The following is a 13278-nucleotide window of genomic DNA, read 5'->3' on the forward strand; positions in this document are numbered from 1 at the left end:
TCAGAGAGGTTAACCTGCCTGGTCCCACACCAGACTCAGCCATCGGAGCCTCATGTGTGATTATATAGCAAAAACGAAGCTAGGGGACCAGTTGAGTGGCTCTTGCAGTGGTTGAGAGGGAACTCCCTCCATGGTAAGCTCCTTGAGGGAAAGGAGTGAGTATGAATCACTTTGCCTATCTGGTAGGGTTTAGCACAGGGCCTGCTTCTGTCATTTTTGGGAGGCAGAAGAGTGTAGCAGTTAAGGGAATGGAATTGGACTGACTAGATTCAAATCCCAGCTCTGTTGCTTCCTGGCTCTGAGACCTTGAGCAGGTTACCTAGCCTCTCTGTACTGGGCTAAATGGTGGCCCCCCAGAAGATATGTCTACATCCTAACTCCATAACCTGTGAATGTGACCTTATTTAGACAAAGAGTCTTTGCAGATCTAATTAAGTAAAGGATCTCAAGATGAGGAGATCATCGTGGATTATCCAGGTGGGCCCTAAATCCAATAACAAGTGTCCTCATAAAATAACTCCAGAGGAGAGACATAGATGGGGAAGGAGAGCACCACATGAAGGAATGGAGTGATGTAGCCACAAATCGAGGAACAATGAATGGCAGATACCAGAAGCTGGAAGAGACAAGCTTTGGAAATCTCCCTTTGAGCCTCCAGGAGGAGTATGGCTCTGTAGACAGCTTGATTTCAGACCTCCGCCCTCCAGAACCAGGAGATAATACATTTCTGTTGTTTTACACCACCAAGTTTGTGATGATTTGTTACAGCAGCACTACATACTAACACTCTCTATACTCAGTGTTCTCATCCATAACTGCGTGTATGATAATACTTCGTAGGGCTGTCGTGAGAATGAAATCAAGACACATAAGGCAACTTAGAACAGTAGCTGGCACATATTAAGACTCTTGAAGTAGTATTTATTGTGACTCTTTAATAGTTGTGTGACCTTAGTTATCTTTGATCCTCTGGTTCCTTCACCTGGTTGAATGGTAATAAAAATACTTACTCTGACAACCTCAAAGTTGGGAGTTTGCTTCCTTAACTTAGAAATGGTCAAAGAGGGATGCCTGGGTGGCTCAGATGGTTAAGCATCTGCCTTCAGCTCAGGTCATGATCCCAGGGTCCTGGGATCGAGCCCCACATCGGGCTCTGTGCTCAGCGGGGAGCCTGCTTCTCCCTCTGCCTGCCTGTCTGCCTACTTGTGATCTCTCTCTCTCTCTCTGTCAAATAAATAAATAAAATCTTTAAAAAAAAAAAAAGAAATGAGCAAAGAATTTCTCTAATCTTCTTCTGTCCTATGAACTACTAATTTGATTGCATGCCTCACTGGAGAGAAGTCACAGACTGCCAAAGGTGCCTTGTGGAAAAGGTGCCTTGTACCCTTGACCTGACAAAATGTTCTATCCTGGGCACTGGGCTGCTTGGGGAAAGCAGCTCTTTCTCTTTCTCCTGATTGCCATGTAGTATGGTTGCAGGCTGGGGAGGGTGGCCACTGAGCCAGGTCATTTGTGATGAGGAGGAGACCTAACCACCATCATCAGAGGCAAAGGTGGATAATTAATACACAAGCAGTCGTTAAATCCCTCTCTGAAACTCTCTCCACTCCATCCCTTGCTAATGAAGTCAGAGAAAGGGTAAAGCCTGTAATTACATTTGAAGCAATTAGAACCCTGCTTAATAGAAAGCTTAAGACAGGAAGCCCAGCCCAGTAGATCATCCATTGCTCCTGTCATTCTGAATCATTCTCCCCAGTGTTCCTTTTGTAGATCTCCACTGGGGAAGCAAGGGCTGTACTGAATTTACATAAAATGTATGAACACATGTGTGTCACATGTCCTCTCCCCTGAATGGCTGAGAAAGCTTCAGCATATACCTTTCTTAGTTCCTACAACTTTACCCATTAATGAAAGTCTAAATCTGCAGAATGGATATATTTAAAAGCCCTTTTCTAGAAATCTTTAAAATCTGATCCTATCATACTAAAATTGCCTACATTCAATTCTCGCTTTCTAGCTCAGTGCTTCTCAACTTTCATGTGCATGCAAATCACCTGAAGATCTCGTTGAAATTCAGATTCTGATTCAGTAGGTCTGGGGTGGGTCCTGAGATTCCGCACTTCTGACAAATTCTCAGGCCATGCTGCTGATGGTGCTGCTGGAGGGAGCCAGATAGGGTAAGTTAGGGAGGATACCCATAAGGAGCAAAGGAAAAGTTCTTATATGTCCCGCAGGTGACCACTTTCCTCCTACACAGCAACTATTGAAAGCTTCTAATGTGGATCTTGAGAAATGAATAAAATTTGCCAACTGAGGAGAGAGGGTATGAGTCATCCTAGGCAGAAGTATGCTCTTTAATATACTCTTTAAAATATTTTTAAAGCTTCCATTTAGTGTTTAGTGCACAGGAGAGGCCAAAGATCTCAGGAGTTACTCTGTGTTCGGACAAGATTGTGGGTCCTTAGGTCAGCAGCGGGAGCAAGGCAACCAGGAAATAGAGGGAAAGCAGCAAGAGAAAGCTCTTCTAGCATAATCTGTATCTTGAGCAGGTCTAATTTCTACCAGGTGTAGTGATATTGCCCAGAAGTCCTAGGAAGGGAAATGGAAAGGTAGGGATTTCCCTAAAATCAGTCATCACTGAGGCATCATTGCATCCTTTCCTGGATTTTGAACCTGATCATGGGCTAACTGAGTCTATTAGTTCCCTGTGTTTACAGTTATAAATTATCACAAACATGGTGGCTTAAAATAACACATATTTATTCTCTCACGGTTCTAGGGGGCAAAAGTCTGAAATCAAGGTGTCAGCGGGGCCATGCTTTTTCTGAAGGCTATAGGGGAAAATCCATTCCTTGCCTCTCCCAACCTCTGGTGGCTGCCAGCATCCCTTAGCTTGTGGCCACATCACTCCAAATGTCCATTGCCTTCAACTCTCTCTGCTCCATCTTCATGTTTTCTTCTCTTCTGAGTGTGTGCTATCATATTCCCCACCCCTGATTCTCTCTTAAAAGGACACTGGGATTGCCAAATAATCTCTCTTAAAAGGACACCAGGATTGCCACTGGGTCCACCCAAATAATCCAGGATAATCTCCCCATTTTAAGATCCTTAATTACAACTGCAAAGACTTTTTTGTCATATAAGGCAATATACAGAGGTTTTAGGCATTAGGATATGAATATCTTTTGAGGGGGGGATCATTTTTTACCTACCATAAGCCAACATTGCTAAAGCACCTTGTGTCAGAGTGCAAAGCCCCCAAGAGCCTAGTCTCTCTAAATTAAAGGTCTTCTTTCTGTCTTCATACTCACCCTCCTCCTCATACTCATTTTATGCCCTTCTGACCTACAGTGCTCTCCACTTGGAGTATCATCCCTCCCCTCTTTGACTATTCAGTTTTCTTCCAGAAGCTTTCAGGTCAGAAGTAGTTTCTTCAGAAATGCCTTGCCTGACCTCCTGGACCAGGCCAGTCTTCCTTCATGGCATGACTGTGCTTCTCCTTGCAGAGTTGGAATTTGACCTGTGTATTGTGTGGCTATTTCTGGGAGGGCAGTGCCCCTGCCTGCATTGTATCTTCACTATATTTTCAATGCCCAGCACATAATATTCAATACATATTTATTCAATGAAGGAATGAATCCTGGCTTCAGTTCTTATAAAGTATGTGTATTAGCTTGTTAGGGCTGCCATAACAGAATACCACAGACTGGTGGCTTAAACAACAGACATTTATTTTATCATAATTCTGGAGACTGGAATTCCAAGATCAAGGTGACAGCAGGGTTGGTTTGTGGTGAAGCTTCTTTTGCTGACTTGCAGACAGCTGTGCTCACTATGTCCTCACATAGCCTTTCTTCTGAGTACATATGCAGAGAAAAAAAGCTCTCTGATGTATCCTCCTCTTCTTATAAGGACACTAGTGCTATAGGATTGGGAGCACCCCCTAAATGAGGGGGGCCTCCACCCTCATTTAACCTTAATTATCTCCTTAAAGTCCCTACCTCCAAATACAAGCACTTTGTGGTTTAGGGCTTGAACATATGAATTTGGGGAGGACACAGTTTAGTTCATAATGTTATGTGACCTTAGATAAACTCCTTATTTTCTCCAAGTCTTGCCTCTCTTGTTCCAATTGCTTGGGGGGAAGAAAGAGTGTTGATCATTAAATGAAAGCAAAGAGATAACATATGTGAAGCACTCAACAGAGGAAAAGTTGTGGTTGTTTTTCCTAGAAGCAGACAAAGACTGGAGAGCAAGTAGAGAATTTGGGAGGTGAAGGAAAAACCAAAAGGGGAGTGGAGATATGAGACGAGACAGGGAAAGTAGCCAACAAAGTAAAGGGTGCATTGTCTAATAAATCACCACTGGAACAACTAGAGCTTCATCCCACTGAGGAAACCCTGGTGCCTCTGTAGAACATATACCACAGAGTCACCCCTGTCCTGGGGCAAAAGACTGGGGGATTTCTGTACCAAAGTCCATCAGTCATTGGTTGATGTTCACTGCCAAGGGTGTTACTTTCAGCCTACTGCACCTGTAGACAACAGGCAAGCATACCAGAGAAAATCTTTAGGTAACGAGATGCCAATGCCAGTGGTTGGAAGCCCAGCCAGCTCTGCAGTAGTAAAACCTGAGGAGATCTGGGCATGTCTTCCTCTCTCTCTGCTACAGTGAGCCATCAGGAAACCTTGGTTGTTCTCTGTAGTGGTGGTCATAGTAATTGCTAGTTTGCAAAACTAGAGATGCTCCTTGACAAAAGGTTCTGGGGCCAAACAAGTGTAAAGAATGCTTCTTAAACATGGTTGTACTCAGGGGGACTCACAAATAAAGCTGTGTTGATGTCTTGCAGTTGAGCTATGGAACTTCTTCTGATCCTGTGATTTCCAGATTTATTTCCACAGTTTTTTCATGCGTTATATACTTACCTTTTAAAAAATAAAAATTCTCTGATACATGCTTTGGGAGTAATCAATTCTGACTTAGACCAGAGATGTGACTGTCAAATATTATAAAGAAGTTTCTCGTCTGCTCACCACAATAGCCTCAGAACAGTGCCTGGCACAGAGAAGTTGTTCAATAAATGTTTTTTGTTACAATAGAGTCTTAAAGAAATTTCAAAAAAGAATCTGAAGACATTTTCAATGAAAATAATCTCATGAAAAACGACTATCTGATCTCCAGAATGACTGTTTTGAAAGACTTTGAAAGAAAGTTCAGCTGAATGTACACTTGTTGAAATATTGGCCAAAGCATTTTTTATTCTCCTGGCTTTCTTACCGTTAATCCAAATGGAACAGTGTACTTTCCTGAAAAATGAGGACCCATGCTGTTAGAATATTTTCCATTTCAAAGGAACGAAGTGCTTCCTCCCCTGATCCATCTGTAAATACAGATCATGCATGGCACTGATGTCCTTCTGGTCCAACTTTGCTAAAAAAGAGTGTTTCAGGGGCGCCTGGGTGGCTCAGTCGTTAAGTGCCTGCCTTCGGCTCAGGTCATGATTCCAGGGTCCTGGGATCGAGCCCCGCATCGGGCTCCCTGCTCGGCGGGAAGCCTGCTTCTCCCTCTCCCACTCCGCCTGCTTGTGTTCCCTCTCTAGCTGTCTCTCTCTCTGTCAAATAAATAAATAAAATCTTTAAAAAAAAAAAAGTGTTTCAACTTCTATTTCCTCCCCCTGTACTTCACCATTTTATTGAATGGTAAGGATTGCAGTTATGACCCCACTGTAGTGTAGAAAAGAATCAAATTAGAGGACTTCTATCTTTAGGTCTAAAATGAATCTCTGATAGGCAGCATATAGATGGGCTTGTTTTTTTATCCATTCTGTCACCCTATGTCTTTTGATTGGTGTGTTTAGTCCATTTACGTCAAAGTAATTACTGATAGATATGTAGTTATTGCCATTTTATTACTTGTTTTGTGGTTGTCTCTGAAGATTTACTCTGATCCTTTCTTGTCTTTCTTTCATGTTTTGCTGATTTTCTTTAGTGATATACCTGGATTTCTTTCTCTTTGTTCTTTGAATATTTATTAGTGGTTTTTGATATATGGTTACCATTATGTTTGTATATAACCTCTTCTGCAAATAGCAGTCTATATTAGGTTGATGGTTGTTTAAGTTTGAATCCATTCTTTCACCTCTCCTCCTGACATTTTAGATATATGTTATTATATTTTATATCCTTTTTTTGTGAGTTCCTTGACTGATATGTTTTACAGAAATATTCATTTTTACTGCTTTTGTGTTTCCTGCCTTTATACTGTCACTTTTTTTTTCTCCTTTCCACTCAGAGTCCCCTTTAATGTTTCTTGTAGGGCTGGTTTAGTGGTCATGAATTCCTTTAGTTTTTGTTTTTCTGGGAAACTCTTTATCTCTCCTTCTATTCTGAATGATAGTCTTAATGGATGGAGTATTCTTGGCTGCAAATTTTTCCCATTCAACACTTCGAATATATCATGCCACTGTCTTCTGGCTTGCAAAGTTTCTGTTGAAAAATATCCCACTAGCCTTACGGGTTTTCCTTTGTAAGTTACTGACTTCTGTAGTCTTGCTGCTTTTAAATTTTTTTCTTTATCACTACATTTTGTAAATTTAATTACAATATGTCTTGGTGTGGGTCTGCTTTTGTTGTTTTTTTGTTGGAGTTCTCTGTGCCTCTTGAATCTGGATATCTGTTTCCTTCCCCAGATTAGGGAAGTTTTCAGCTATTGTTTCTCCAAATAAATTTTTTGACCCCTTTTCTCTATCTTCTCCTTCTGGGACTCCTAGAATATGAATGTTATTACATTTGATGGAATCACTGAGTTCTCTAAGTCTGTTCTCATTTTGTATAATTCTTTTCTCTCTCTTTTTTTTTTTTAGTCTGATTACTTTCCATTACTCTGTCTTCTAGGTCACTAATTCATTCCTCTGCTTCTTCCATCCTGCTGTTAATTCCATCAAGCATGTTTCTCATTTCATTTATTGAGCCCTTTATCTTTGCTATGTTATTCCTTATCTCTGTGTTAAGGGTCTCACTCATGCCTTCCATTCTTTTCTCAAGTCCAATGAGTAATCCTTATGATCATTGCTTTAAATTCTCTATCAGGCATGTTACTTAAATTAGAGGACTTCTAACAAGTGTATCCTCTTGCCAGGCAGTGCTGGTTGGTTTGTTTTGTTTTTTGTTTTGTTTTATTTTGTTTTTTGCCTCAAATGTCCTCTGACAAGACCTAAGGCCTTCCTGAGCCTAATGCAGTTGCTTCAGCTGCAAGAAAGCCTACATGACAAGTGAGATTTGCAACAAATAGCCTTTTCTCTATAGATCACTGGTCCAGCTGGCCATCTCCACCACTTTTGCCCAACAGTCCTAAGAATGGCAACATCATTGTTTGTTGATCTTTATTACAATGAAAAGTTTGAAACCCTAATTATTACTCATTCTTTGGAGCTGAGATGGAGGCGGGGGAGCTGTAAAATAAGTTTGTTTGATTGCCTGCTTGATTAGTCATTTGTATACCCAAATGCTCACTTATTAAACAGGAATATTTCTGGGGAGATTGTTTATCTTCCTAGCATTAGCAAAAGACAGGAGTTGGAACATAATAGCATTCTCCTCACACCCAACAAATGGGAATGTTGGCATTTCTAGATAAGAGTGAGGAAAGAGAATGTGACCATCCAACATCTTGTAAGTTAAGTCTCCCTTGGTCTTGCTTGAAGAATGAAAATGTGGATCTGGGAAGACACAGTCTGTAAAGACAGCATACCCAGGGCGCCTGGGTGGCTCAGATGGTTAAGAGTCTGCCTTTGGCTCAGGTCATGATCCTAGGGTCCTGGGATCGAGTCCCGCATTGGGCTCCCTGCTAGGCGAGGAGACTGCTTCTCCCTCTGCCTCTGCCTCTGCCTCTGCCTCTCTCTCTCTTTCTCTCTCTCTGACTCTCATGAATAAATAAATAAAACATTAAAAAAAGAAAAAGAAAGTGTACCCATACCCACACCTGGTAATCCAGTGGGTTTTTACAATGCTGAGAGGATGGTTGGGGTCACTTGAAGCCATAGGGGTAGGACACCCATGTGGATGAAGCGATGACAATGGACAATAGTATTTCTGGGGCCAAATTTATTTGAGAAACAGGATATGTTGCCTTTCTTTAGTCAGATGTTGGCCTGGATGCTGCTTACCAGTGACCCTTGTTTTGTCATTGATTCATGTGTTTTCCCTATTCCTCCTTGCTGAAAACCCCTGGAGAGAAACTATAAAATCTTCCTAATGTCCCTTTCCTGTTTGTTTCCTGTGTTTCCTCTGTGTTTTGGTTCATCTCAAGTTCAAGAATGATGTCTACATTTTTCTAGGAAATGGTAGCTTTTCTAAAACCTGTGATAATCTGTGAATTGGAAGGGAGAGGGGATAATGATTCTGACTACAGGAGAAGAACCACTTGAACCTTCTTAATGAGTAGGGTGGGAAATATGAGTAATTTAGATTCAGACGTAACTATAGGAAGGGATGCCAATTCCTTTATCATCTGAAATTTTTTCATGTCATTTTATTGATAGCCAGCTGTGAATAAAAAAAAAAACAACTATGTTCTTAATCATTATGCTACACTGCCCTTAACCAAAGCCAGTGTCTTCAGATTACTCCATTCTTGAGGTTTAACTTGATCATTTCTCTTCAGTCTTCTTCATATTTACATATTGAGGGTTAAGCACACAAACATAAGATCCAGGGCTTAAAAGCAAACACATAGAGTCCAAATCCAGCAGTGAAAATTTTCTGAATCTGTTTCATGAGTTCATATACCAGTCAAATGTAGCCAGAGATCAGTTTCTGGAGTCAGACCCATGTTCAAATCTCTGCCACTTCCTCTTAGCCTTGGGGCTTTGGAAAATTACTTAAAATCTCTGTGTCCTATTTCTGTCATCTATAAAAGGAAATTAACAATACCAAATTTGTGGGGAAATAAAATTAGCAATAAAGTGACCACTAAAACAACTTTACTCAATTTCTCATTTCCTTCATATTCTGTGTTCTCTACCTCATTTTATAGCCAAACTTATTGAAATAATTGTCTTCTTGTGTTTGCTCTGTTTCCTTCCCTCTTTCTCTCTTCTTCAACCTACTCCAATCTGCTTTCTGCCCCAAACCTGAATATGTGTTCTTTGCTCCCCAAATTTAATATCCTCTTTCAGTGTCCCTTATCTCAATGAATGGCACAACCATCTGATCCAATGATGCATTTATCATTTATCATACCTCCTGCTCTCTTCATTTTTAATCCATTTCCAAATTCCTTCCTCTTCTCTCCATTTCCACGACCACCACCACCTCTTGCCTGGACTACTGCAAAAGATTCTGAAGTGGTCTACTCTCATCCACCCCACCACCTATCCATTTATTGTTCCCATCACAGCCAATGCATCTCTCTTTTTTTTTTTTTAATTTAAAATTTTAATGGAAAAAAGGCAATAAATCTCAAAAGACAAACAGTAGATTGTGAAAAAGTGTTTCTGAACCATCTAAAAAAAAGGGGGGGGGGACCTTGTACAAACTTATAAACCAAAAGAATTTCCAAAGGATATTGGTTACTAGGCAAGTCACACGGCTAACAGATATAAGATCAACCCCACTTGAAGTCCAGGAGAGAAAAAGTAAAGAAACTGATTATAATCTTTTCATTCAGATTAGCAAAGAAAATGAGGGCAGTAATATCCAATGCTGGTGAGGATAATGGTAAAGTGGTACTTTCAGACTCCTAGGAATGTGACCTGCTCTAAAGTTTTTTGGAAAAGTCATTTGGTACCTCCTATTAAAATAAAAATTACTCCCTTTGACTGTAACTTCTGACCCAGCAACCCTATTTTAGAAGCTCTACTCTTTAGAAATAGCAGCACAGTTATGTAAGGCTATATACACAGTATATTTACTGCAGCTTTGTTCAGTAGAGAAAGACTGGAATTAACTGAATCAATAGGGGATTATATAAATCATGATACATCTGTTCTAAGGAATGTTGTGCAGCCTTTTAAAAAAGAAATGAATCATGTAATGAGCACTGGGTATTCCGTAAGACTAACGAATCACTGACCTCTACCTCTGAAACCAATAATACGTTATATACTAATTGAATTTAAATTAAAAAAATACAAAAAATGAATCCATCTATATCCATCTAAAGACCTAGACAGATGGTCCTGATGCCAATGCATCTCTCTTTTGTGCTGAGTTATATTGGTTTATTTGACCATTTGGTTAATGCCTTTCTCTGCCACAGAATGTAAGTTCCATTAGGTCAGATATTGCGTCTGACTTTGCTTACCACTCTATTCTTAGTGCCTAACACTGAGGCTGGAACGATGAAAGCTAAGTAAATATTTTGGGAATGTGTACTCCTTAAATGGGAGTTCCCATTGCTGTCATTATCATCATTATCTTCGTTGTCGTCATTATCATCATCCATCACCAGGTGATTTCTTACAGAAATACTCTTTTCTCTTCAGATAGCCAATTGAGCATCAGGATCTTTAAATCTGCTTGGCCTAGGAAAGTTCTATGAACTTTTTGCATTTGACACTAGCATAGACAAAATATTTTCATTGCTCTAACACAGAGACAAAAAGATATAAGGATGTCAGAGAATGGGTTTGTATCCTTGCTTTTTACAGTGATCTCCTTTCCTATTCTATAAATCATATGTATGTTGTTACCTGAGCTGCTATATAGGGCTACTCACAACATTGCAACTTGCTCCCTTCAGCACAAGGGCTCTGAGAGAGAAGAATAAGATGGTGATCAAGAAGGAAGTTACATTCGTTTTGTAACTTAATCTCAGAAAAGATACTCCACCACTTTTGTGGTATTCTATTCATTAGAAGCAAGTTATTAGATCCATCCCACACTCAAGGAGAGAGAATTGCACAATGGCATGAATAGGACCAGTGGGAGCCATCTTATATAGAAGCTGTCTACTGCAAGGTATGACTTTGTTCTCCCTCAGCAAGAGCACAGCTGTCATTTGATTAAATCTTTTCTCCTTTGAAAATCATGGATTGCATATCCATCAGGGCCCCAATACCTTGCCATACATTTCTTTCAAAAATGGGCAGGAAGAGCAGGGTGGGGCAAGTTCTGCTAAGAATAGCTCCCAATATAATAGCAACTTTAGTTGTCATTGCATGTTGTGCATTGACACTGAATCATGAAGAGGACCCCAATTACTTCTTTTTGCTTGTCTGGGCATCAGTTTTCTAATAACTGACTTTATAGCTCCCTAATGAATATGTTAAAAACAGAACTCTAGAGATTATAGATATAGAAAGTGTATATTTAGACCTTGGGTTTCTTTTCCTTCCTGTAGCCCACCCCCACTTTGCACAGAGGTTTTAGGGCTAATTTGAGATCATTCTGAAACTTTATCTGTTTTATCAGAAGGTACATATCCAACATTTTCCATCTAATTTTGTTGTAGATGCTTCAGATTGAGTCACCTCCTAATTGACTGACTCATCTATAATTTCTCATGCCCTCACTCTCTTACACCACATGCCATAAGAAGAAAGAAGGAAATAACCTGTATTTAGGAGAGTTTCATGGAAAAAACCTTAGAAAATAAATAGACATAGTGTTATAATTTCCAGTTGAGTTGTGAATACAGAATTTTGTAAAGAAAAAATTAAAAAGTAGATCTACAGTCATATAACTAGTATCTCCACCTTTTGTTTCCTTTTGTGCAGATTGTTTCCCAGAGAAAACTGTCTAAATCCTTGTTGAAGCATGGGAACACAGCAGGGAAATCCTCCATCACGGTAAGCCCTTCCTTAGCAGCCCTCTGTCCAGATGCCCAGATGGAGCATCTGGTCCAAACCTTACAGTAGGAAGCAAACCCTCTGACTATTGGGAGTTGATGCCACAACTGCTTAGTTATCCAAATTACTCCTACCCCTCTTGTTCCTTTTTCCTTTTTGCCAATACAATTTTGACCCTTCTACCCCTAGGGAAAAGGAATAGAAAAAGGATTTGAAAGTGAGGCCATTCACTTCTACTAAGCACTTCTGCAGTTAATATGTAGGTTTTAGTGGGGGACAAAGATGGAGTTGTCAAGAACATTAAGAATGTAAAATTTCAAATCATCAAGCTACCTATCCCTGCCTCTCATTTTTTTGAGAATTAAAAATCTGCTCTAATAGCAGTTGGTCCAAGGTTAGGTTTGTTTCCTAAGGACCAGATAGCTCAGCATTTAACTATCCTCTTTAATATATTAGTTTGGAGTTATGTTATTGTATTTAGTAGCCACTACCCACATGTGATTATTTAAACTTAAATAAAATTATTCAAAATTAAATAAAAGAAAATATCTATACCTTACACTAGCCATATATCAAGTGTTCAGTAGTTACATGTGGCTATGAATGTGGGGAGGGAACCAGAAATCCAGATTCAGGAAGCAGAGAAATCCCCCAACAAATAACCCAAGGAGGTCCACACCAAGACACCTAGTAATTAAATGGCAAAACATAGTGGTAAAGAAGGAATGTTAAAGGTTGCAAGAGAAAACTAGGCAGTTACATACAAAGGAAACTCCATAAGGCTATCAGCTGATTTTCCAGCAGAAACTTTGCAGGCCAGTAGAGAGTGGCACAATATATTCAAAGTGCTGAAAGGGAAAAAATTGCAGTCAAGAATCCTCTATCCAGCAAGGCTATCATTCAGAATAGGAGAAATAGTTTCCCAGATAAACAAAAATTAAAAGAATTCATGACCACTAAACCAGCCTTACAAAAAATGTTAAGGGGGACTGTGTGAGTAGAAAACAAATACCACAAGTAAGAGTAAGAAAAACAGGAAGCACAAAAGCAAAAAAAAAAAAAAAAAGTTTATCCTTAAAAATCAGTCAAGAGAAGCACAAAATAAAAGGATGTAAAATGTGATACCAAACATCTGAAACATAAACAGGAGAGGAGTAAAGAATGAGTTCAAAATTAAGCAACCATCAGCTTAACAGAGACTGCTATAAGCAGAAGACATTATATATAAACCGAATGGTAACCAAAAATCAAAAAACAGTAATAGATATGCATAAAATAAAGAGTAAAGAATCCAAATATTTTACTAAAGAAAGTCAACTTTCTTCAAGGGAAGAAAGGAACAGAGAAGAACTACAAAAACAACCATAAAATAAGTAACAAAATGGCAATAAATACACACATATCAATAATTACTTTGAATGTAAATGGACTAAATGCTCCAATCAAAAGACATAGGGTGATGGAGTAGATTTAAAAAAAAATAAAGGTTC

At 39.5% G+C, this 13278-nt stretch overlaps 1 protein-coding gene across 1 annotated transcript in view; it reads left to right on the forward strand.

Annotated features, from left to right (window-relative positions):
- CPNE4 (copine 4) overlaps window positions 1–13278 on the forward strand; it is a 175617-nt gene that overhangs the window by 17165 nt on the left and 145174 nt on the right. The window contains exon 2 of the mRNA XM_064587888.1: window positions 11717–11788. Within this exon, the coding sequence (XP_064443958.1) occupies window positions 11717–11788 (72 nt within the window). The remainder of the gene's footprint in view (window positions 1–11716; window positions 11789–13278) is intronic.

Source organism: Mirounga angustirostris, unplaced genomic scaffold, assembly GCF_029215605.1.
Source record: "Mirounga angustirostris isolate CCGP_5_RB_7025 unplaced genomic scaffold, mMirAng1.0.hap1 SCAF_1, whole genome shotgun sequence".
NCBI classification, from domain to species: Eukaryota; Metazoa; Chordata; class Mammalia; order Carnivora; family Phocidae; genus Mirounga; species Mirounga angustirostris.